General features: G+C 36.7%; 1 protein-coding gene across 5 annotated transcripts; it reads right to left on the bottom strand.

Annotated features, from left to right (window-relative positions):
- Positions 1–807: 807 nt before the first annotated feature.
- On the bottom strand, positions 808–13,422 carry LOC136226260 (cellulose synthase A catalytic subunit 3 [UDP-forming]). 5 transcript variants are annotated; one of them, XM_066014635.1, is made up of 15 exons: positions 13,311–13,422; positions 12,146–12,315; positions 11,656–11,851; positions 5,909–6,129; positions 5,705–5,819; positions 5,415–5,610; positions 4,882–5,148; positions 4,435–4,780; positions 4,214–4,351; positions 3,932–4,057; positions 3,633–3,845; positions 3,219–3,483; positions 2,674–2,876; positions 2,121–2,471; positions 808–1,673 (listed from the first exon to the last, which is right to left on the bottom strand). In XM_066014635.1, exons 2-15 carry the CDS (start codon positions 12,167–12,169, stop codon positions 1,089–1,091), a joined length of 3,246 nt encoding a protein of 1,081 aa, XP_065870707.1. In that variant the 5' UTR covers positions 12,170–12,315; positions 13,311–13,422; the 3' UTR covers positions 808–1,088. The 5 variants fall into 5 exon arrangements, with proteins under 5 accessions (XP_065870707.1, XP_065870705.1, XP_065870703.1 ...); XM_066014633.1 differs by having other exon boundaries at positions 13,222–13,348; XM_066014631.1 differs by lacking the exon at positions 13,311–13,422 and adding an exon at positions 13,019–13,175.
- Between the last annotated feature and the right edge of the window lie 14,477 nt (positions 13,423–27,899).

Here is a 27,899-nt window from a genome sequence, read left to right as displayed (position 1 = left end):
GATGAAGGCGGCGAGGAGGCAGGGGGTGTGGTTGCCGGCGCAAAAGACGATGAGGAGGATGATGGTGAAAATGACGTAGACGCAAATGGTGATTATGATGGAAGTTGGAGATCGATGAGTAAAGAAGTGGTAAGCTAATTGATTGCTGCAGTTGTAGGCGGTGGCCTACAAATTTAGACATCGATTCCGTGCCGTGGTGAAGGGGCGCGCCGCTATGACCCTTTTCTTTTTCTTTATCTCGAAAATCTGGAAAATTTCCAGATTTCTGGAAATTTCCAGATTTCCGAAGAAATCTGGATTCCGAAACTTAAAAAAAAAAAGAAGGAAGAAGAAGAGGATGAAGAAGAAGAAGAATGGAGGAGGGGAGTAGAAGGAAGAAGAAGGAGGAGGAGGAGAAGAGGAGGAAGAAGATGAAGGAGGAGAGAGAAAAGGGAAAAAAATAAAAAAAAAATCGATTTTCCCGTTTTACCCCTGTGCCACGTCATCACTTTAACGGTGTTAAGTCAATTTCCGTTTTTCGGGTAACGGCGCAAACCACAGTCTTTTTTTTTTTTTTGTAATAACAAACCACAAGGGTTTTTTTTGGAATTTACCCAAATATGAACTATGATAAAATTCAGATACCATTAGTGTAACTTACTCATCATTTCTTCTCGAGAAAGTTTGGGGTTTCTATGGCAACAGGTCTGATCCACAAGATAATTGCAGCAAAGGAGTTTAGGTTGTACTTAAAACTAGATATCGGATGTGCAAGCATACATTTTGCCACGATTTATTTGGTATCAATATAGAACAAGGATAGACTGATGGTTATAAATTCTTGTTTTTTTCTATCTGAACTTAAAAGTGAAATGGAACCTTTGTTCCCCTAGAGTAGTCCAAAAATTATAATTTTTTACAATATTACAGTCTGATCACATCGTACATTTTTAATTCTTTGCTTCTGACCAATTACATGACATAACATCACCTATATATAAACTGCACATGATACAAAACAAGCCCAAAAATTATGGAAGAGTTGAGTTGCACAACTTCACCTCAATTAACGAGGATGGCCTGCGAAACAGATTCCAAGTCTTCACTATTCAACAGTTGATTCCACATTCCTCAACATTTGGACCTGTAACTCTTGTAGTGAAAGGATCAACCCGAACCCACAGCAGAGAAAAAATAGAAGCAAGGAGAATCGACCAGACAATGACAATGGTGGGTGTTCGGTTCTGCCGACCCATTAAACCTTTGAGGAAGGGATAGAGATGGATGATCACCCAGAAAGCGAAGAAAAGCTTTCCAAAAAGAGGACCCCACGACTGATAACCACTGTTGATGGCATAGGAAATTCCGGCAACAACACCCACCAAGTTAATAATGAGGAGAGTTGTTGGTGGAATTAGAAGAGTTGTCCATTTGAACAAGTAAAGTTCTGCAAAGTCTCCATCTTCATCTGATGCTTTTGAGGTAACAGTGAAGTTGGTGTCTATGCCTGCAAGTACTTTGAGTAGACCTTGAACAACAGCAAAAAGATGAGCTGAAACACCTCCGATGACCCAGAACTGTTCGTTTCTCCACCATTCATCTATTCCAACTCCACTCCATCTCATCTCCAGAATACCAGTTGCAAAGATTGAGACAAAGAGAGATATAAACCATATGCTTGCAATGTTGCTAATCTGCAACAAGAAAAATTTCAAAGTTGTCAAACCACATTAAAAAAAAAAAAAAAAAAAAAAAAAAAAAAAAAAAAACAAGAAATGGGCTCTGTTAAGCTCTTCTACTTAGATTTTGTGACTTTTCAGTTTTCACCCTTCAACTTTCATTTTTAGTGAAATTTGACATCCCTCTATTAGCTCAGTCATGCATATCTTCCAAGTCGGTTAAAACGTATTTCGAGACTTCAGTAAAATGTGTTTGGCATGATAGCTATCCACACCTCACAATCATATATTAACAAAACATGGAAGATACACAATGGAGCCGTTAAATGGGTGTCAAATGCTAGGAAAAATAAATGTTCAATTGTTCATTGATCCAGATGGGCCTATGCGCTTCAATCTTTAACAGTAACCCAATCATCAGCATCACATTGAAGCTGTATTTAATAGATAGTTAGGACTAACCTGTGGAATAATGAACTTGTTTGTAAGTAAACACACTGCTGGAAGTGTGCAGTACATGAGAAGAGGAATGGATGTGATTGGATAAATGGTAGTATTCACATATGCAAACCTCTCAAGCCATTTCAGTCTACCACTATAACCATACCAAATTGGACAATGCCGACTTAGCAGAATTTCCACTGACCCTAAAGCCCATCTAAGCACTTGATTCAGACGATCTGAAAGATTAATAGGGGCAGACCCTTTAAAGGCAGGACGCTTGGGCATGCAGTAAATTGACCGCCAACCACGGGCATGCATTTTGAATCCAGTAAGAATATCTTCTGTAACTGAACCATAGATCCACCCAATCTGCAGATTTTATGAACCCAGAACATATAAGAAACAAAAGAGGGTTAGCTAAGAAAAAGATGATGAAAAAAACTTAAGCCTGACTTTAAGTTTAAATACATGAACCCTCAACTGCAATAAACTAAGCTAACTGTATGAGCTTTAAAATCCAGCAATTACTCAAGTAGAAAGGAAAGCATATGAATGAAAGAAATAAACACACCTCGCTTCCCCAGTCTGTTTTGTCCTCGTACCCACAACTAATAACATGAATGGCCTCTTTAAGGAGAGTTTCTGGAGTTGCAGACTGGGGAACGCCACCATTCTCCATAAGTGTTGAGGCAACAAAAACAGCAGACTGCCCAAACCTTTTCTCCAGGCTCATTTGTGACATCAGAAGTGACTTCTCATCATCAAATCCAGCACCTGAATTACAGGTGCAAAACAGGAATATCTAAGTCACATGTAAAAAAGATTCAGTAATTCAAGAACCCACAGCAAGTTTCATCAATCAATTCATGCTACCTAGGGATGATCATGATTCATTGCTGAAAACAATAATGATTTATGTAACAGTTCACAGTTGCACCGAAAATTCAAGAAAAGATTGGCTTTAAATGATAAGTATAACAAGATGGGCTGCAAAAGAAAATGACATTAAACATACTTGTCGATCATTCTTACAGGCTATAGAAAAAATGGGGAAACTTGAACTGAACAGAATATTTGACCAATGTAACAGAAAAACAAGGAACAAACAGTATGTACCTTCAACTCCCTCTTCTATATCTTCCAAACTGAAAATGGGCACAGTAGGATCAACATGCTTTCCAGATTTCTTTTTGTCTGAACCCTTTCCACTTGAATTTGAACTCTTCTTTCTTGATCCACCACAGAGAGACGATAGAAACCCAGGTTTCTTGTGCTTGGGTTTGAGAGGAGGTTCATAACCATACAAAGCTGTTCTATTAAAGACGCATCCTGTACCCACATAAACAGGGCCTTGAACTCCATCCAAACCTCTCAAGTTTATCTGAAATGTAATAAAAGAAATGGTAATAGATTAAAGTAATTATAATTCTAGGAAACATTTTTCAAATATCAGTCTGTGTTAATAAAACATTGAGCAATGTGTACAGAAAAAAAACATTCCATTACTTCAAATGGGGATCAAGAACTTACATCAAAGAAAACAGTATTCCTATTGGCATATCGATCATTCCTATCAATACCATCAAATCTCTGAGGAAACTGAACATAACAGACTTGTTTCCCAAGGTTGGGGTCCATTAAGAAACACATAGCTTCCCTCAAAGCCTTGCTGTTGTTTATGTAATGATCACAATCAAGATTCAACAGGAAAGGTCCATTAGTAAGGACAGCTGATACTCTGACCTGCAAGCATTGCATGAGAAACCGAAGAATGAGGTCAGATGATCCAGCCACAGAGTACTCTCAACTTATAGTAGCTAACTACTCACAAGTGCATTCATAGCACCAGCTTTTTTATGGTGTTGGAAACCAGGACGCTTTTCACGAGAAACATAAACTAGGCGTGGCAACTCATTACCCTCAGCATCTAGGCCTCCATTTTGGCCCAAGAAAACCTATATCAAAAATGAAAATAGACTTCTCAATCCGAAGGTGTTAGATGTGAAAACTGGAAACAGTTGGTATAGCAGTGAAAATGACAAAGACTAGCTAAGGTGGAAAAGATGCAGTATAAGCACAGTATCCCACCCAAAGCCCAGAACATTTCTTGCCTGTATCATTCCTGGATGATCTCTGGTGTTATTCCCTGGCCACGGGGTACCATCTTGCATTATCCATCCTTCTTCAGGAACTTTTGTTGCCTTCGCAACAAGCGCATTAATGCGAATTTTAAATTCTTCGTACTCTCTCTGAATTACAGGATAATTAAATTAAGAAAAGTTTTATAATGTCAAAAATCGAGAGCAGAAAAACAGACATTCATCATAAATACCTTCATGGCTCTACGTTCTTTTACAAATGATGTTTGCACTTTATCCTTTAAGTAGTCAATCTTCTGCGCAAAATACCATTCTGGAGCCCTTGGCTCAATATTATATCTCTTGGAGAAAGGAACCCATTTCCTTGCAAACTCTGAAGTCTCAGCCAAAGCTTCAAATGTCAACATTGCAGCACCATCATCGGAGACATAGCAAGATACCTTGTCAACGGGATAGTCAACTGCAAGAATAGATAGCACTGTATTTGCTGTCACAAGAGGAGGCTCCTTTAGAGGGTCAACAGTACTGACAAAAATATCAACTGCAGCTAATTGTGATGGTTCTCCCTCGCGGTCATATCTGTTATAACATGGAAAAGCTATTAGTAACAGAAACTCAAAAACCAAGTTACTGAACTTTTCATCATATGTACGGTACCCAGTATTGAGAAAGCATAATACCTTAATGCAAGCCTGTCAAGATATGTTTCTCGGTTCACAGGAAGCCACTTGGGGAACTGGTCGAGTATCCAGGATATAGCAAACCAAATCTCGCATATTACAGATATTAACCACAAAGCATATGCATTGCGCACAGGATTTGTTATTCGGTAGTGCAAGAAAATGCACAGGATAACCAGCCGCAAAACAATGACCATCCTGTATGGATTAATCCTTGATGATGGAATGGAAACCTTCCTAGAAAGGGGCTGCCGAGCTTCATCATTCCTGCAAAACCAAAAGAAACACAAGTGAACCAATATTGCAGCAGAATCATGTAATGGAATGAAGAATCAGTATGAATATTGCCATTCGGAGAAGTCTAATATTGGAACACAGCCTACATTCAGAATCATCATAAGACATTTATAACTACCAAATGTTAATCCATGCAATAAAGGATGCAGTTGAACGCATGGCTACTCTAATTTTACTGCTTGTTTCAGAATAAGTATGTCGAAGTATCTGTAGAATATAACAAGGTTCGAACTTACAACAGAGAATCGTCTGCAAGAATGTCAGTGCTGGCATCGATATCTCCAACACCCCTTTCAGATGGAGCTTGACCTGCGCTCATAGGAACAACATTCTTATCCTGCTTCATCTTCCAGCCATCAACCCTCTCTTTCCAGGCAACATTGCCCAATCCAGGAGAACCAAAATCCCTTGGATCCACACCCCTCATGTTAGCTGCAAAAATAAACGTCATCAAAACCTAGAATCAACATCTCATACCACTACAAACACAACCAATACTTATTTCATGTGAAAGAAAAGAGCTTACGTGATTGATTGACATCAGCTGCGTAGGGTAGGGGATGAATGCGCTTTCCAGCACCAACTCCAGGAGATGCCATTGAAATGTGCTCAGGTGAAGCAGCTGAAAGCTCTCCAGAAACCTAAAAATTAGCAAGTACTTGAAGATTAATTTGACTTCAATGTTATACTACACATATTAAAGACAAAATCCAGGAGTTTATTAAGCAACCTCATTTCCATCGGTGAGCAGAGGAATATGATTATGAGAAACTTCTTTATCATAAGTAGGAGCCCCAACGTCTTCAGCTCGCCCATATGTCATCTGCCAGCTCAACATGCGTTCTGCAATCCTCTCCTTCTGATTTCGCATTTCTGAAGAATAACTGAAATCCCTGACAGCATCATCGGCATCGCCATCTTCTTCTCTATCACCAAGAATGGCAGGGCTACCTGAAGTTATCCAAAAATCAGTTATGACACATTCAAACACAGAAACACTATTAATATTATTGAATGAAATAGGAAATCCAACATGAATGTGAAGCAAGATAAGTTTTACAAACATTCACAAACTAAAAGTTGCTTAAGGGGCCAGAGTCGCAATGTGTTCAGTTTCTAACTGTCACGTATTCGCGCAGAAAGAAAGTTTAGGGCCTGATAATTTTCCTATTTCATATTAGTAATTCTGTCCGTTAAATGATTCTGTCACACTCATCTTTTATTTCTGTTATCAGCATTCTAGGAGGTCTAGCTCATATTTGGCTTGTAGCAAAGGTTGTTATACCAGCTGTCATTCTACAGCTATCATGTACCTTGATGTACCTTGCTGACCTCAGCTATTCTAGCTGTATTTAAGGTCATGCTTTTGCTTAGCCAAGGCATCAATGAGAATATCAATTACAAATTCCTTCTTTTATCTATCTTCTCTCTTATCCCTCTTCTCTTATTCTCTCTTCTAAATTCTATTTCTATTTGTATTACCATCAAAAAAGCTAAGATTTGACATTGGTATCAGAGACAACCTTTCTCTGGCCATTACAACTCGTTATGATCAATAACTCCGCAGTAGTTACACGAGCAGCCAAAAAGAATCAAGATATTATGGAAGGTTTTGAGAACCAACTCACAGCCTTAGCACAAAAACTTAACCAGCAGATGGAAGAGATAAAGATCCATTTTAGTGATACTCAAGCTGCTCAGCAGCAACATATTGAGTCTCTCTTGCTAGAACAAAACCAGCTCAGGAAGGAGCAACAAACTTCCCACAAACACCTTGAAGAAACTCTACAAAACACCATCACTACCCTAGCCAAACTTATCAACCACACCCAAGATGCATCTACTTCAAACCCAAACATGAATATACACCCCCGATCCTTTCAACAAACACCTAACTCACACTCTATTCCTGGAAAAGGAATTCTGGGCAGTGGCCCTGGATCTCAAACCACTGAAGGTTCTTTCACTAAGAACCTGCCATTTAATAAGCTTCTTCCTAAGTGTGATCTACCATCTTTCGATGGAACAGATGTTGAGCAGTGGATCTGCAAATGTAACAAATATTTCCAACTTTTCGAAGTTGAGTAGGAAAGGAAGATTCACCTAGTGGGTTTGTATCTACATGGAAGAGCATAAAAATGGTTTAGAAACTGGATTCCCATTAATCCTCAAGTTACTTGGGAAGAATTTGTGGATGAAGTAGAGAAGAGATTTCGTGAAACTGAAGTGGAGGATGTGGTGCAGCTGATTGAGCAGCTCAAGCATGAATCTACGGTAGCAGCATACCAGGACAAATTTGAAGCTATGAAGTTGCGAATGGGAAAGGTATATCCTGCTATTCCTGAATCTTACTATGTATCTAGCTTTAACACTGGACTTAAGCCAGAAATTAGATCTGCAGTCCAGTCCTTTCAACCAACGGATCTATATTCAGCCATTAGACAAGCTAAATACCAAGAATCACATCGCAAGGATGTTATGGATGACATTAAACCTAAAACAACTTTTCGTTCACCCATTCCTACCAAAACTTGGACCCCAAACCCTAATACTACCCTCAAATACCCTAACACAAACACAACGGTATCTAATGCAGCCAAACCACCTGACCCAAAAATTCCAAACCCAAACAACACTATCAAGAGGACTCCAGGGCCTTGTTGGAGGTGTGGGGAAAAATACTTCTCTGGTCATCAATGTACAACCAAGAAGTTGAATGTTCTCAGTATAGATGAGATTGTGGAAGAGGAGATGGGGAACAGGAAGTAGAAATGAGTGAGGATGTTAAAGAGGAAGATGTTCCAGACACAGAGCAAATGTCCTTGTCCATTAATGCATTGGATGGTGGAATGAGAGACAATACCTTCAAACTGAAAGGTATTCTGCAGAAGAAACCCATCATGATCCTCATAGACAGTGGGAGTACCCACAGTTTCATTGATCAGAGGGTGGTCAAGGAGGCCAAATTGCCACAAATATAGGTCAAACCTACTGCTGTCACTGTAGCTGATGGAAGGTAGCTCACTGTTGCAGCCAAGTCTCCTGATTGCAATTGGTCCATGAACAATCACAAATATTCTTTCACATTGAGAATATTGGACCTAGGAGACTACGACGTTATTTTGGGAGCAGATTGGATACGTAGGCATACTCCTGTGACTTTTGACTTTGAGAAGAACAGGTTGGTCATTCACCAGGACCAGAAGCAAATGACTGTAGGGCATTACTGAGAAGGTAACCCTGAAACTCATGACTCTTAAGTCTCTTAATAAACTAGCTAGTAGCTGCTAAGGGATGGACAGGTGTAACCTCCTCCCTGTTTATTATGTCTATGGGAGACCCTGGGGAGACAATTGAACCCATATCACCTGCACCTAAAGTACCAGCCCTATTCCAACCTCTTTTGAACAAATACCACCACATATTCAATACCCCTACTACATTACCACCAGTATCGTCCCATGACCATGCCATACCCTAAAAAACTAATTCGGACCCTGTGAACATTCGACCTTACCGCTATTCCCATCATCAGAAAAATGAAATTGAAAAACTTATAGCTGAAATGCTATCCAGGAGTCATTCAAGTGAGTCATAGTCCATATGCTTCACCTGTGTTGTTGGTTAAAAAGAAAGAGGGAACTTGGCGTTTCTGTGTGGATTTTAGAGAACTAAACAAGCAACGGTGAAAAATAAGTTCTCAATTCCTGTGATACAAGAACTTATTGATGAACGAAATGGTGCTAAGGTGTTTAGTAAGATAGACCTACGATCTGGATACCACCAGATTCGTATGAAACCTGAAGACATTCAAAAAACAGCTTTCAGAACCCATACTGGCCATTTTGAGTTCTTAGTAATGCCATTTGGCCTTACCAATGCCCCTGCCACCTTCCAATCCGTCATGAATTCCATTTTTGAGCCCTACCTACGAAAATTTGTACTTGTCTTTTTTAATGACATCCTTATTTACAGTCCTACTCCTCAATTACACCCACAGCATTTGGAATTTTTTTTCCAATTGTTAGACAAACATCAACTTTACGCAAAAGCCTCCAAATGTGACTTTGTTGCACCAGCTGTAGCTTACTTACCTAGGCCACATATTATCTCTTCTGAAGGGGTTGCTACTGATCCAGCCAAAATCAATGCTATGTTAGAATGGACATTACCAACTTCACTAAAGGGACAGGGTACTACAGACGTTTCATAAAAGGGTATGGAGAGATAAGTAAGTCCACAGACTTACTTAAGAAGGATCACTTCCATTGGACCCCAATTGCTACTAATGCCTTCAACCAGTTAAAACAAATCATGACACAAGCCCTTGTCCTATCGCTACCAGATTTTACCTTAACCTTCACCTTAGAATGTGATGCCACCGGTTCTAGTATTGGAGCTGTGCTTATACAGCAAGGGAAACCCATATGTTACCTATCTAAGACCCTTAGCTCCAGGAACCAGCAACTTTCAGCTAATGAGAGAGAATTGTTGGCAATTCTGCATGTTTGCACCACATGGAGACATTATCTAGAGAACCCTACTTTCATAATCAAAACAGATCATGAAAGCATCAAGCACTTGCTTGAGCAGAAGTTGCATACCTATCTACAACACAAGGGGTGTGAAAACAAGGTTGTTGATGCCTTATCTAGGAAAAATGAAGATTCTAGTCACCTGTTGGCCATATCCATGATCATTCCTACATGGCTGGAGGATGTGCAAGCTTCTTATGAAGGGGATGAAGAGGCTACTAAGTTAATTCAGCAACTCATATTGGCACAACACAGTGATGAGAGGTATTCTCTACAAAATGACCTTTTAAAGTTTAAACAGAGGTTGTATATTGGTTCCTCTGCAGGTTTGAGAGATAAAGATACTTAAAGAGTGCCATGACTATTCTATGGGGGGCCATTCAGGAATTAAAAGGACCCTTACTAGGCTCCAACATGCTTTTTATTGGCCAAAAATGCAACAAGCAGTGATGAAGTGGGTGGCAGCCTGTGACACATGTCAGAGGTGGAAGGCAGATCATGTTGCATATCCAGGTTTACTTCAACCTCTCCCCATTCCTCAAGGGGCATGACAAGATATAGCCATGGATTTCATAGAAAAGCTTCCTCGATCTAATGGTTATGACACAATTCTAGTGGTGGTTGACAGATTTTCAAAAGGGGGACACTTTATTCCGTTATCTCACCCTTTCTCTGCTGCAGATGTTGCTAAAGTTTTCTTAGACAACATTTTTAAACTACATGGTATGCCTCGTTCAATTGTGTCAGATAGAGATCGAATTTTTACCGGCACATTTTGGAAAGAGTTCATGAAACTCTTAGGTACCAAATTGCACTACAGCAGTGCTTATCATCCACAATCAAATGGACAATCTGAGAGGCTTAATCAGTGCTTGGAGGGCTACTTACGGAGCATGTGTTTTCTTACATCAAAGAAGTGGGCATCCTGGGTAAGTTTAACCGAGTATTTGTACAATACTAGCTATCATAGCTCAATTAAAATGAGTCCATATCAGGCTCTTTATGGGGTAACTCCACAGCTTCCAATCTTACCTGTTAGCACAAGTTCAGTAGCTTGCTACAGGACAGGACTCACATGAGTACTTATCTTAAAGAATGCCTTTCTAAATCTCAGAATTGGATGAAACAATTTGCGGATAGGAAAAGAACAGATAGGGAATTCACAGTTGGTGAATGGGTGTATCTAAAGTTGCAACCCTACAGACAGACTACAGTTGCCATACGGAAGTCCTTAAAGCTTGCAGCAAAGTATTATGGACCCTTCTCTATTGTTGGCAAGGTGGCCTACAAGCTTTCACTACCATCAGCTTGTCGAATTCGCCATGTTTTTCATATTTCTCTCCTTAAGAAGAAATTACAACCCTCTATTCCTGTTTTAACCACTCTACCTCCAGTTCTAGATGATGAATGGGTCATACAACCCAATAAGGTCATTAATACGAGAACTACAGTTATTGGTGATGCTGCTGCTCGTCAACTGCTCATTCAATGGAAAGGCCTTTCTGCTGTAGATGCCACTTGGGAGGAGGAAGTGACATTCAGCCGTCAGAATGTTCTAATGGGGGCGGTATTGTCACGTATTCACGCAGAAAGAAAGTTCAGAGACTGATAATGATAATTTCCTATTTTATATTAGTAATTCTGTAATTCTGTCACAATCATCTTTTATTTCTGTTCAGCATTCTGCAGCTATCATGTACCTTGATGTACCTTGCTGACCTCAGCTATTGTAGCTATATTTAAGGTCATGCTTTTGCTTAGCCAAGGCATCAATGAGAATATCAATTACAAATTCCTTCTTTTATCTATCTTCTCTCTTATCCCTCTTCTCTTATTCTCTCTTCTAAATTCTATTTCTATTTGTATTACCATCAGAAAAGCTAAGATTTGACACTAACAGAAATATGATGAACACCCAGAGTTAAAATAACATATGACAAACCTTTCAGCCTCCTATAACTAGTTTTGCATTGAGGGCAAGATTGATTGCCGTCCTTCCTCTCATATTCATAGCAAGGCCTGCAAACTGGAAATGCACAAACTTCGCAGGCAATAAAAGGATCACCACCCACAGTTTTACCAACATTATCACCACATATCTGGCAGACCTGTCCGCCTACATTCTTCACGGGCCTTGCCTGACCAATCCATCAAAATAAACATAATCAGACACTCAAACAGGGAGTCATTAGTATTACAACTTATGCCACCAGCTAATCTATCTGAAACAGAACATTTGTAAATAATATAAAGCCTCAATTGGGTGTAGGGACTACACCAAAAAAAAAAGAAAAAAAAAAGGAAACCAAATCTTAACATCATTTCATAATTTCTGTGCAGGAAACTAAATGTAAAGCCTCCTGTGAAGCCATACCATAAAATCGATTCATAATGAATTCTACTTTTTCCGCCATTTTCAACTTAAAACTCACCCCAGTTTCACCTTCTGATTCCATTGACACTGACACCTGCTACAATTTAGCCAGATGTAAATAATGGATAGCAATTCTTCAGCCTCAACAAGATTAATGCATGCCTTGACGTGCAAAAAGCTACAAAAATGAACTCCAGACACACTCTTCTTTCACATCAAATGAACTTTCTGCAAAACAAAGCGAAAATCAGCTTCTTCCACAAAGTTGTCTTGAGTGAGAGAGAAAAGAAATAGAGTGATCAAGTGACAAAATGTGCTATATTTTTTCTTTTTACATGAAAAGAAATTAAAACCAAAAAAGTAATCACTGAATTGTGTTAATTAAATTAACGTATCCTCGATTTTCTCGGTAACTAAATGAAAAAACCTAGTTAAGTCGGCCCAAAACATGAAAAAGATTAAACCTAAACCTCAGCATTAGCAAACAAACAACAAAGAAACACAACTCAAAGATGTAACACTTGAAATTAAAATTCTTTACCCTGTCTCAAATTTTCTAGACTACCAAACAGAAACTAGTAAAATTTTCACCAAATGACTGGAAGAAAAGAAAGAAAAAGAAAAGGAAACTTTTGCGGGAGTATCAGCATAGAATGAGTAATTCCATCAGTTCCTAGTAATCCAGCTACCTAATTCAACTTTCTGAGCTATTAAACAGAAAAAAGAAAAAAACCATTCCACAGCGAGAAGAAACAAAAAGAAAAAGTAAAAAACATAACCAATTAGACGAATCTGAAACATAACAACACACATTCCCCCGATCCCTACAAAAGAAGCATACTTTGCCAAGATTCCATCAGATCTCGCAATAGAGACTACAAAATAAAGAGAGATAGAAAACCTGAAAACGAAGACAAAGACAGAAACTCACAGAGCCCAAAGCAGATGTCGACAAAACAGATAAGAAAATGAAGAATACAAAGAGAGATTAATCCAATTGACTAGCACCAGTCCAGTAAACAATCTCTCTCTCTCTCTCTCTCTCTCATTTGTATAAGATATAAATAATATAAAAAGAGAGACAGGTTTAGCATAGCTGTTAATGAATGTATAATAGAAAGAAAAATAGATTACACAAGGAGAAAGCGACAGAGAATAGAGAGAGAAGTCCACCGACAGTAGAGAGAGAAACAAAGAAAATGATGGGATTTCATTTCACTCACAGAGGATGAAATAACATATCCAATCATTTCTTCTTCTTCTTCTTATTCTTTGTTGCTATACATTATAAAAAAAATGAAGTATAAAGCAATTCTCTTCAAAATTTGCTATTTGATATGATTTATTCAGAAATGAATGAATAAACTTCAATATCATTAAAATATTGAATGAACCCACCAACTCACATGATCTACTTTACCCACGGTTATTTGTTACAATATGTCTGTCTTCTTGTCTCAAATATTGTTTTGAAATTAAAATAATCAATTTTCTCACATTCTCAGGTTAAAATAAATTTTATATTTTATAAACAAATTATAATGTATTTCTACAACTATACATTTCAACAATAAGAGTGTATCAAAAAAGAAAAAAGAGTAACCTTTTCTCTGAAATGATTATTATTTTGTATTATACATGGATTGATGTAATTTTACCTAATAATAATAGATATAGAAAATTACAATGATACTAATAAATAGGATAGAATTTATTGATGGCCATATGCCTGATTTTTTTCTCCAAATTTGATTGTTTTCCTGCATAATTAGAGACCTGTTGATAAAACAAATAGACAAACAACGTATGCTCTCCCTGCCCCGCGGGGATCACCAATTAATCCCCGTTTAGCAAAAATATTTATTTAAAATGTAGATATGGGGGATCGAACCTCTAATCAAGTAAACCATTGTCAAACATCTTTACCATTCAGACACATTTCACTTTATGATAATCATTCACTAATTATGTAAAATATATTATAATGTTGAAATATTAGAATTTTTTATAAAATAAGATTCACAGACACAAGTGGGAGTCCACTCCATTCTTCTCTGCTTCGCTTCCTTTCTATTCTAGGGTTCTATCTCTCCACACTCAACTCTATCGCCGCCACCATGTCGTCACACACCGCCTATCCTCCACCTCGCACCACCACCTCGCACACCGCCATCTCCACCTCGCACACGATGCCGGAAACAGGGAGCGGCTTCGCTTCTCCTACTCGCTGTCTCCACTCCACGTCTGCCTCCACCTCCTCCACCTCTCGATCTCGACCTCCTCCACCGCCGCCTCCACCTCTTCGCTTCTCCTACTTGGGTAAGTTTTCTAAACTCTGAAGGACCTTTTGCGAGCCTTTGGTTTTATTGCTAGCAATGCATTGTTCTTACTCATAGAGACATCTTCGAATTCCAAATATTTTGCTTTTATTGATAATGAGTTTAAATTGTATAGTGTTGTCATGGATTATGTTTCTTTTGTATTCTTATCTCATGGTGGCTTCTCAAATGAAAATTTGGACTTGTGGATTTCGACAGTCAGTGCAACTCTTAAGCTTGTAACCAAATTTTTTGATGAGAAGCTTGAGAGTGGAAATGCTGGTACTTTTGCTCTGAGGTTCTCTTGCTTGGTCCTCGAGAATGGATTTCGTGATTTTGTAGACAAACTTGTTGAGCCACTATTGTGCTTGTTGGGTTTCTTGCATCTTCATTCTAATGACAGCAATACTGCTTGGACGGGAAGCTTGTTGACTGTAGTTCAGGAGGTTTTGTTGACTGTAGTTGAGGAGGTTTTGTTGACTGTAGTTTGCCTTCAGTTATAGAATGCATAACATTCTTGAAGAAAATGTTTTTTTTTCTTGAGTGATACATTATGAAATGCAGAATTTTATCTTCTACCTTGGAAATTTAATTTGGTCTGCCTTATGATTAATCTTTGTATTCATTACAATGCTTTCATTTAGTTTTACCCACTTTCACTAATAATTAAGTAATGTTCTTTTGCATAGTAAATAACCGATGAATGTTTACTGATTTAGAATTTACTGTAAATTATAATTGATAATTTGTATTAACTGGGTAAACGGGGATTCCCCGTACCCGCAGTTTCCCCATGGGGCGGGGATAGAGACAATTTTTGTCCCCGTTTAGGTGACGAGGACGGGGATTCCCCATTTAGGCGGGGACGGGGATGGGAAATCAAATCCCCGCCCCGTTTATATCCCTACCCTTGGGTCGTAGTGCTTCGGTAGTTGGCAGCCCCCTTTAATTTTAGTTCATATTGATGTATTTATAGTATTATTATAATATTTTAAGATAGTTGAGAGAGATCATGGGTTTTGAACCCATGAACCTCTTCTTTTTAAAGTTTTTATTTATCTATTGAATTTTCTATCTCTTCTAGAGAATGCTGAATAATCCACAAAGTAGTCGATCTCCAAAGTCAGATGTTCGAACATTTATCGAGCTAGAACCGGTGATAGCCGAAAAACGAAACAATGATGAAACGAAACAAAACAGTGAAATGTATCTAATAGATGTTGGCCGAATTAATGCTTACTAAGCATAGCCGGTCGAAATTTAATGTCTTGGCTTAGGGTTTAATGAGTTTTAATTTACATATATAGTATTCCTAAACCTAGTTAGTTTAGGGCTAATTGATTAATTACAAAACTAATCCAATCCTAATCTATTTAAATAAATAAATATCAATAGTATTTATTCTGTGCAAAGAATTATGATTAGATTAAATTCAATTACTCTAATTAAATAAATAACATTAATTAATAAATTGATGTATTATTTTAATTAATTATTTACTGACTACAATTTTATTAATTTATAAATTAATTAATTACATCCCGCAAACTAATTAATTAATTAATTACTCAACACCTAAATCCATTAATTAATTACCTTGATGCAACGTATCAATTAATTAACCACATATTAATTACCTTGAAATTTTACTATTAATCAATTAATCAATTTCATCTCTACAATGTACCGTTCTATAAATTCTAACTCAGATATTCAATGTGTTAGGGATTATGGCCAGTTAATCAACTATAGCGCAGCGGAATTGCGATTTAAAATTTATTTCTAATCTCTCATTGTTTGATCTTTGTCATTAACCATTGATTTAATAAAACCGTTTTGATCCACCGATGGATAAAAACTTACCTGTTCTGTCTCTTCTAGAGACTGCTGAAGAATCCACAAAGTAGTCGATCTCCAAAGTCAGGTGCACAAACAACTATCAACCTAGAACCGATGAGAATGAGAGAGATTGTATAATTGGCCAAATTCTCTTTTTGTATCAAAAAAGAGTGATGGTCGAAATATATGAAGTTGGTACACAAATTAGATTTAGGTTATATATATATATATAAATAATGTATTCCTAAACTTTATTAGTTTATGGTTAATAGGTTAATTACAAAACTAATCCAATCCTAATATAATTATATAAATAAATATCAATAGTATTTATTTTATGCAATTAATTATAATTAGATTAAACTTAATTACCCCAATTAAAAAAATAACACTAATTAATAAATTGACGTATCAGTTTAATTAATTATTCACCGAATACAATTTTCTTAATTTACAAATTAATTAATTACATCTCGTAAGCTAATTAACCAATTAAATATTCAACACCTAAATCCATTAAAACAAAGTATCAAGAGAAAAGTACAAAAATAAACCTTGTGGTTTGGATCATTTTCAAACATAGATTATGTGGTTTAAAAGTTGGCAAACAGGTACCTTGAGGTTCATTCTATTAGTAAACACATACCAAATTGACTAACGGTGTTAAATAAAGTCAATATTCAAAGGGAAAAGAGTTAATTTTATCCTTATATTTATTTATTGTATAAATTAATCCCCCTTATTATCTAACTATCACAAACAAACCCCAAAATAAAAAATAAAAATCAAATACACCATCTTCTCCGTCTCTCTTTAATTTCTTATTTTTCTTCTTCTTTCTCTCTCTTCGCTCTCTTCTCTCCCCCTTTTTGTTTTTCCATCTCTCTTTAATTTCTTATTTTTCCTCTTTTTTTCTTTCTCTTCCCTCTCTTCTCTCCCCCTTTTTGTTAACTTTTCTCTTACTTAATTTCTCTCTCTTTGATATGCATAGTTTACATCAATATGTTTTGGATCATTCTTGTATGCCAGAAAGGGATAACCGTTAATGTAAAAAGGCGAACCTATCTGATTAAAGATATGGGGTCATGTATATAACAATATCTTCCCTGAAAATACAAGCAGAATGCGGGTAGGAACTGGCGAAAACTGCCTACGAGTGAGGGCTTAAGACCTCGACAGTTTTTTCTAAACCACCAAGCCTTTTAAGTGCAGAATGGACGTTTTTTACGGAAGGCAGAAGGACTTCCCAAAGTTCATGATCACCGCCTCCTAATATCTCATTTCCTACTGCAATTCCAATAATTTTAGTTCCGGGGAGGAATTGCTGGACGTTTTCTTTGATCTAATTCATGGCTCGGTCCTCGCCTATGCTGATTTCTTTTAAGAACTCATTGCCTAATCCAATGATGATTTGAACGCCAGAGTCTTTGAAAGCTGTGATGACACTATGATCAGCATCGTATATTCTTGAGTTTTTAATCTTTGCAGCTTTTAGAAGTGTCACCACACTTCTTGGGGAAGGTAAATTATCTGATATACTTCCATAGTTCACTCTATAATGTCTTGTGAAACCCTCACATGTCCAAACTGCTACACAAGTACCATTTTTACTCATTTTAATACTTGTTTTTAAACCCAATTTTGCACAGAATGAATTTTGTATCAATTAAGTCCATGACTTTGGTATTTTTAATCAAATTAGTCCAAAAATGACAGATGTCCAAAGATGGTGTATTTGATTTTTATTTTTTATTTTGGGGTTTGTTTGTGATAATTAGATAATAATGGGGTTAATTTATAAAATCAATAAATATAAGGACAAAATTAACTCTTTTCCCTTTGATTTTTGACTTTTTTTTAACACCATTAGTCAATTTGGTATGTGTTTGATAACCGAATGAACCTCAAGGTACCTGTTTGCCAACTTTTAAACCACATAGTCTATGTTTGAAAATGACCCAAACCAAAAGGTTTATTTTTTTACTTTTCCCAAGTATCAATTAATCAATTAATAAACCACCAATTAATTACCTTGACATTTTACTATCAATCAATTAATTAATTTCATCTCTCCAACGTATCGTTCTATTAGTTCTAACTCAGATGTTCAATGTGCACGATCCTTATGAGACTGTCCTTAGCTAGTAGTGGGCTAACAACCCACAAACAGTAAGTGGGTTCTATGCCCCTAACTAATAACACTGTTTCAGCAGTCTAAAGATGCAGAGACCCTATAGTTATATCTTAACTTCTTTTACCATTTAATATTGATATTATAAACTGGAGGCATGGCGACTGTCATCCTCTCTGTTGTTTATGATATTTCTTGATCTTAAGTAGATTAATGAATCAGATAAGTAAACTACTTATTAGGATGTGGCCACACACTTATCTATCTTACTTATCAAGTGGCTTGTGATATCATCCCACTATTATATGAGTGGTAATTCCATCACTTCACTATCAATGCCAATATGAACACCTGCTCACCCAATCATACCCGTATTTGGCATCCTGTTATAGTCCTATTAGGCATATGTCAAAGTGAACCGGATCCTACATTGATATTATAATGAAATCTGGTCTGAAGAAAGTTAGAGACCTACTTAAGAAAACTTATGACACGAGCACGATATAGTTTTCTCGGGCAGATTGATCCAGTCACATGTATACAACATGCACTCATATTCGCAACTGGCTTAACAAGTACTATGGTTAGTATTATTTACTACTATACAATCATCGAATGGGTAAATTTCATCAATGGTGTACAACCTTTGCTCTATTTTACATTTTGGTGTACAACCTTTAATTTGTCTCACTAATATATACGAACTTATAGGTGACCTCCCACTTTGGTGTATAACATGTAAAAATGATCGGTCAACACGAAGTCAACATGTCACGTCAGCAGTTTGACCGGTCAAAAAGTCAAAATTTGACCACCTAACATAAAATTACTTCTATACCCTCATCTTCCTTCTTCCCCTTTGCCTTTCTCTCTCTAATTTCTCTCTTTCTCTCTCTTATCTATCCCGTAATTGTTTTGAGATTCCAAATCAATCTCACAGCTTAGGTCAATAAATCATTCGTTGAATTGAGGTTTCGTTCTTCTGTTCTAGTCATATTATTTCAGTTTTCATCTCAAACATATAGTTAAAAATTCCACCTGCAACACCGATAGATGGCAGGTGCAGCCTCGACGTTCATTCTTCTGGATATCAAAGGTTCGTGTTATGATTTGGCGTGATTATCGCGGTGACATTTCTACTGTTCAGGTTGAGCACTTCTTCACCAAGCTCATCGAGAAAGAGATCCACTTCCTTCTTTCTCTATATCTCTACTATTTGATCTTTTGAATTTTGATGTTGAATCGGTGGTAAAACGTTATGCTTCTTGTGAACTGTGCCTTGAATTATTATATATATGGATATTACCGTTTTCGCAGCAATGTGTTGTGAGCTTTTACTTTGTTCTGTTTTTGTGATTCTCGCTTCAATCTGATTCTCGTTTAGTTCATCAGATTGTAACTTGGCCTGCTGCTAGACATGACAGCCCTCTTTGAAGTACTGCAATTTTGAGAAGATGATCGTGGCCTCTCAGAATCAGGATGCTGGAGATTTCAATAGAAGGGGAAACAAATTTAAAAAAAAGCAACTTTTGAGAAGAATAACCCAACTTTAGAGAGAGATAAGAGAAATAGAAAGAGGAGTTGGAGAGAGAAAGGCAAGGGGAAGAAGAAAGAGGAGGGTATAGAAGTAATTTTATGTTAGGTGGTCGAATTTTGACTTTTTGACCGATCAAACTGCTGACATGGCATGTTGACTTTGTGTTGATCGGTCATCTTTACCTGCTATACACTAAAATGGGAGGTCACCTATAAGTTTGTACATATTAGTGAGACAAATTGAAGGTTGTACACCAAAGTGTGAAATAGAGCAAAGGTTGTACACCATTGATGAAATTTACCCCGTCATCGAATATACAAGTTTGTGGTTCTAATGATACGGATTGAAATCGAGATGAGGATTTTAATCTTAAATTCACAAAGAAGTTTCTTCTCAAGCCTTTGCTTGAAGGAGTTAATCCCAAAATGGAATAACAAAGCTCTCAACAATGAAGGTTATTTGATTCAAATTCATAAAAGTTGTGTTCTCTTACAAAAAGAGAGGCTTAAATACCTCACCCTAAAGAAAGTAAAAGACATAAATATCCCTACTAGGGTTACAATTAATTAATTAATTAAAGATATGGGTGGGAAAAGGAAAGAGAAGGATAAGTGGCATTTTGGTAATTAAACCCACATGGCAAAATAGTAAAAATCAGAGTGGAAAAACAGTGATATCAGAAATGGCAGCAAAACAAAAAATGACTGGAATGCATTTTTAGGCATGCCACATGGAGTGTGGCATTGCCCCACACGGGCGTGTGGCCAAAGCTTTGGTAGCCACACGACGTCTGCTAACTTGGGGCACGGGCAGAAGCTTTTCGTAAAGCTCCACACGACGTGTTGCCAATCCATACAGCGTATGGAGTAGAAACATATAAATGAATCTAGATTAATGCTTTTATTAATGTGACACAAATACATTTTTACAAGAACCAATGCCTATGAACTAGGGACACCAATAGTCTCCCACTTAAACTAGTTCCAAACGGGCATTTCCCTAGTCATTATAGATCTAGCATGACCATCATGTAGGCGTTGTGCAAGTGCCTTAGTAAACTGATCAGCGACATTGTTTTCGGTGTCAACCCTCTATAATGTAATGTCAACTCTGCTTTGGATTTTCAGAGTAACATGAAACTTTCTACGTACGTGTGTTGGATCTCTTATGTGACTAGGGCTCCATTGCTTGTGTTGTGGCCTCCTTATTATCACAGAAAACATCAACTAATCTTAGGATAGTTTTACCTGATCCTAAATTAGTTATGTACTTCTTGATCCAAACTGCTTCCTTCACAGCATCGCATGCAGCGATGTACTCAGCTTCTGTCGTAGAATCGATAATGGTTGGCTGCATTGAGGACCTCCAACTAATGGCAACGCCATTCAGGAGAAATCCATAAATAGAATACAACTGGTTAACATCCTCAAAACCCCGGTTAGTGTAACCTAATATCGCCATTCCTCTTGCCCATCAAATACTGAGAAAAACATCCGTGTTACAGTTAATGTACTTAAAGATTGCTTTGATTGTCTTCTAGTGTTCATTGTCGGGATCTGACTAGTACCGACTAGTCATGTTTGGTGTAACACGCAACATCTGGCCTTGTACATAACATGGAATACATAATAGATCATTGTCTATGTACGATGCCTGACTCAAGTCTAGAAATCGATTGGATCTATCTTTGTAGATCCTGATCCCTAAGATCGTTTCGGCTTCTCCTAAGTCTTTCATTGCGAAGCATTACTCAACCACTGGTTTAAGTCTTGTAGTGTTGGTATATCGCCTCCATTGAGCACTATGTCATCGATATATAATATTAGGAAATCAGATATGCTCCCACTGAATTTTATATACATACAAAGTTTATTAGGATTCTGTATGAATCTACTTGAAACACCACTTGCAGCCTTTCGTTTTAACACTCGGAGGTGGATCCACCAAGTTCTACACTTGGTTATCACGCATAGACTACATCTAAGCTCCATGGCTTTATGCCATTGATCTGAATGTAGGCTTTTAATATGCTCCTGATAAGTCTTGGGTTCATCCTGGTCATCGACCATTATGTTCCCATCATTAGTCATGATGAAGCTGTACCTCTTGGACCGATGACGTGTCGTATCATACCTTCTAGGTTCTTGTGTGAAGGAAAATAGACAAGCCTAGGCGTAGCGGAAATATAAAATTTTATCTATTTTATCTATTTCCCTTTTCCCAAGATCCGTTAATTGTTATTTCATATAAAGAGGATTAAACAAGTGTACCTTTTCTAATGATCTATCTACTGTTGCAAACGAAGTGCCCACAACTTCTCAATCGTATTTCACAAACAATAAAATCAATAGAAAAGAAAACGGCTAGTCATAAACCAATGAATAACAATCTAAATTGATTACCTCTAATGGAATAGGTACGAGATCAAAGAGAGAGTAAACAGAAGAGTAATTAAGACGAGATGAAGTCGGACGAAATCCCTAGCTACTTGAGCTTGCTTGGCCGAAATACATAGGGAGGAGGGACTATTTATAGTCTTCTCAATTCCTAACCCTAGTTGTATTTGATTTAACTAATCAATTAGAATCCTTTTCAGAATAGGATTACTAATTAAATAAATAAATAAATATGTATCGTTATCTTTATTTATATCCTAATATAAATAGATAATAATCATAATCATAATTAAATATTTATTTATGTTAGGGATTTAATTACTTAGAGATATAATCACATTAAACCTTCTAATTAATATTATCACATAATCATATAATTTAATTATAACCATAATCCAATTATAATTATTAATTAAATTACTCTATCGTTAATATATATACAAAAATCGGCACATATACTTCATATCCCTTAATTACAATTTCGTCCTCCGATTTCAAGTCCCATGTGCGACCCAATTAGTGATTCGATCCTTCATCAGCTATATCCTTAGAGGAATCTGTAACTATGGAATATGTCAAGTTACATATAATGAGACGTTTGGATTACTTGTCCAGGTAGAATTAACTCTGAATAGAGGGTTAAGTGAAATCTCCATTTCTACTCTTAACCCTATCACCTTGCAAGGATTTGTAGTTAATTCTCCACAAGAGGCCATAGATATATCCCCTATCTATCAGGAGAGACGAATACTCAATCTAACATTAACTATCCTACAATTACTTTACGTGATACCTAACGCCTGCCTCATACACCCCACAGTCCCCTCTGTAGTGGATCGTGTTTGAACAGAGTCAAAGCACCACACTCCATAATCCAGAATCACTAACTAATGTTTATTTGAGTATGAGGATTACTTATACCTACTAATACCATTTGAGATGAAACAGATGACATTCGGATAAATCCATCCATCCTGTTATCTCAAGTCGGGTCCCCAATCCTAATGAACTCCTTCACCAGATCCATGTAACTGTCTAGACATCTTTATATCTAAAGCTTGTGAGATCAGCTCTTTGTTCATAATAGAAGACATTATTACGTGCAAGTCTCAACAGCACTATGTTAATCCCATAAACATATTACTTGACTTGAGTTGTTTTAAGTTTATTGGTTTCTTATAAAGTTCAGTCTCACTTCATGCTTGTATGAACACTTTATGTAACACCTTAACCGTATAAGTAATATAAGTTCTTTGTCACAAGATCTCATAGTCATAGTTTATGGTACATACTTTATTTATGATTACATATATTACAGACTATGTTTATATTTCACTCAAATTTCAAATATTCTACATGTTGGGAATGAGAGGAGAGAGAGAGAGAGCGAGACGGAACACAGCCAACCAACTTTCATCCATGCTATCTACAATATCTGAACCTTTTAGAAACTCTTGTTCATCTACTTCATCAACCAACTGAAAAATTTAGCGATTTATATGAGTCGCCACTCAGTGAAGATAAACACTCAATGAATTACAAATCACATACACATACGCACGTACAAATTCATGCATATGCAAATGATAAGTCTTTTATTAATTTTGTTGTGACATCCCCAGCTAGACACTTTCCGGGATCAAGTAACAGGTAAACAGTAACACATGTATTGTTGTACAGCCTTGTAATTTCATAATTCGACCTTTCGGCCCATCTAATCAAGTAGTCCATGTATATGACCATATAGGCCCAAGTAGTCCATATATTTGACCATACAGGTCCAAATAGTCCATATAATCAAGTAGTCATAAGTGCCTAGACTGGTATGCCACAATGTCATTTACGTTTTATGCAACATGTACACATACTTTGCATTTAAGTCATTCCCTCACAAGTAATTCAATCAAGTATCAATTCCCATCAAACATGGCAAAACAATTCACAATATCACAAAGTATCCATTCATATCAACATTTCAATCACAACTTCAGAAGCCAAAATATTCATAACATGTTTATACTCACAATTAAGCCGCTAACTTCCTTGACGACGACTTGTACCTTCCTCCGGAATAGCTTCAAAGTTTTGCGTACCTATAAGTATAATTTAACATATGATTAAAAAGACATTATTCTTTATTTACCAAATTTCATTTTCTTTTTCTCCTTTGATTCCGTAAACTTCAAGACCACATAATATTTCTCAATAACCCGTCAATACCAAAAACCTTGTAACTCTCTCTATACTAAACTAACTGACCTAATTCTTGTTTTTTTATACTCCTGACTCATATATGAAGATCATATTAAAATTTTATAATTTTTCCAGAACCACCCGATTTATGGCATAATTTCTTTTGAAGTCCTATCTCAGCATCAACTCGCATGTACCAGTTTTGCTAATTTACTCATAACTTAAAACGTATAACTTCTGATTCTTTTTGGTAAGCAAACTAGACATATAGAGGTATAACATATCCAAATATCAGAGTTTTAGTAGCTCTAAATTATTGCCAGTAAAATTTACAACTGGACCCTGTTTCAGCACCTATGCAACACAACACATCTACACTTCCTTAGTGAGTTTCTCACTACTTACTTATCCAATACTAACCAAACTTTACAGGGGCTTACTCAACATATAAAGGATCAATTTTCATTTTACCTTTCTCAAATTCGGAACCTAAGATGTCCCAAACTATATAAAAAGAAACAAATTAAGTACAGAGTTCAGATTAGACCTAGTCTGATTGATACTATCATATCTCCTAGTATACTTACCCAAATAGCATGAAACGAATTTTGGAATTTAACTAAGACATAAACTTACAACTTTCTCTTCTTTAAGCTTCTCAAAATCAGACTCTAAAGACACGAAATTGATTGTACAAACAATTGAACAACATACATTCTTCTTCTTCTACCTCTTCTTCTTATCCTTCTTCTTCTCTTCCCTTTTCTCTTTTTGTTTTTTGCTAGGAGTTCTTAACCAAAAGGGTTCTGGAGAAATTTGAACCCTTTTCCCCTTTTTTTGATTATATTTGTTAAATCATTATGTTTATCCATCTAGGGTTACCATTTTTACGAATTTGTCCAAACCAATTTTCGTATTTCCAACTGCATCCCCTTTCATTGTTACACTTCTTATTAGTGTTAACTAATACTATAATTAATCAATTATCATTCTAATTGTGTATTTATTAACTACTCATCTAGTTTATGTGCTTTGAATACACATTTACCTTTATTTTCTACATTTACACGTTATCCCGATTTTACTCTCTATTTGAATCTATCATGGGGTGAATGCCATGTAAGATGTAAAATTATTTCTAAATTCGCTAATTAATATCGTGTAATGCATGTGTCTAAATGTCATGAATGCACAAAATTGAGATGTTACACTTTATGCTCACTTAAATAAACTTGGGATTTCTTTTATTTAACTTAATTAGTTCTGATAAAAGATCAATGCTTTTATATAGTTTAAACTTACTATATCTTATAAAACAAAGGATAATGAACAATTCATTTATAAATAGTTTATATCCTACAACAATTATCTATAAGACACTAAACCCCAATACTGTGTAGTCGGTTCAGCCTCCTCAATTTCTTGAGGACCTAAGTTAGTTACCAGAGCATCCTTAGCATCTGCTACAAGAGTCAGTGAGTCTTGGATTTCAGCGAGATCAATATTGCTCCCACTGTCTACTTTTGGAAAGGAAGTTATTTTCCAAAAAGACTGCATAACTATCCATAAATGTTTTATTCTCGGTTGGGTTGTAGAAGTAATAACCTTTTGTTTCCTTAGGGTAATCCACGAACTGGCATTTGATAGATCTGGACTCCAGTTTGCTACTTATCAATTTCTTGACATTTCAAAGCAAATCCCCAAAAGGAGATAGGTAGAGAAGCTTGACTCATCATTGAGCGGGCCATATCAAGCATGGTCATATTCCTCCTTTTTGACACTTTATTCAATTGGGGTGGGAGGAGTGAGTTAGGATACAATCCCACACTCTCTCAAGAATGAGACAAAATCTTGGCTCAAGTATTCGCCCCCTTTATCAGGCCGGAGTGCTTTTACTTTCTTGCCAAGTTGTTTTTCTGCTTTGTCCTTAAAGTCTTTAAATCTTAGAAGAGTTTCAGACTTATGCTTCATCACATACACATACATGTATCAGCTATAGTCATCTTTGAAAGTAACGAAATATAGAATAACATATCTAGCATTACAGGTATGTAGACTAGGAAAGCCCAAACAATCTTTTTGATCTATCTTTATACTTAACCCCTAAGATATAAGCTGCTTCTCCCAAGTCTTTCATGGAGAAATCACCAGATAACCAGATTTTCATCGATTGCAGCATAGCTACATCATTTCCCATCAGTAATATATCATCGATATATAATACAAGGAAAACGACCGAGCTCCCACTTACCTTCTTGTAAACACAAGCCTCTTTGTAGTTTTGCTCAAAACCAAATTATTTTATGCTTTCATCAAAACATTTATTCAGCTCCTAGATGCTTTCTTGAGTCCATAAATGGATCTTTGAAGTTTGCAAACTTTAGTTGCATCTTTCAATGTGAAACCTTTAGGTTGCATCATGTATACATCCTCAAGTAGGTTTCCATTTAGGACAGTTGTTTTCCCATCCATTTGCCATATCTCATAATCGAAATGAGCGGCAATTGCAAGCAAAATTTTGATGGACTTGAACATGGCTACTGGAGAGAAAGCCTCATCATAGTCAACTCATTACCTTTGACGATAGCCTTTCGCTACTAACCTAGTTTTGTAGGTACTAACATTTCCATCCACGCATGTCTTCTTCTTCAAGATCCACCTGCACCCAATGGGTTTTATCCCTTTGGGAGGATCAACCAAAGCCCACACTTGGTTAGTATACATGGAGTCCATTTCAAAATTCACGGCTTCAAGCCATGCTTTGAAATCTGGACTGACAATAACCTCTTCTTAGGTTTTAGGTTCGTCATCTAACACGTGAACCTCTTTATTGTCTCCCACTAGAAATCCAAATCTCTCTAGGAGTTGACGAACCCTTTTAGACCTACGATGTGGTAATGCCATTAGAGTCTCATCTAATGGGATTGGTTCGGCTTCCGCCATCGCTTCCACAGTTTCAGTTGTCGCTTCTTCTTGAACTTCTTCAAGCTCAATCATGCTTCCTGTTCGTGTTTCTTCTAGAAACTCTTATTGGTCCCATGTGAGATAGAATCTAGTTCCAAGGGGGTGAATGGAACTATTGGATAAATTTAATCCTTTAATAAATTTCTCATAAAATTTAGTTCAATAGCAGAAGGCAAGCTCAGAATCAAAGGCAAACTTTGTTTGCTGTGTTAGGCAGGGACAAAGCTTGATTCTGCTTTTGAATGTTTTAAACACTAGGCCACTTAACTAGAAGGGCCTCTGTGTAACTTAGTTAAACACGTTATTGAGTACAATAGTCAGAAGCACAAGTTACAGATTTAAACATAAAAGCAAGCAGTATAAATATGTCAGAAGGAAAGGGTTAGAGAAATAGTCACGCATCGATTTATACTGGTTCGGCCTCTTGCCTACAT

This window comes from Euphorbia lathyris, chromosome 4 (assembly GCF_963576675.1).
Source record: "Euphorbia lathyris chromosome 4, ddEupLath1.1, whole genome shotgun sequence".
In the NCBI taxonomy this organism is placed as follows: Eukaryota; Viridiplantae; Streptophyta; class Magnoliopsida; order Malpighiales; family Euphorbiaceae; genus Euphorbia; species Euphorbia lathyris.
The sequence above is the reverse complement of the archived record's forward strand: the minus strand, read 5'-3'. Positions and strand labels throughout refer to the sequence as shown.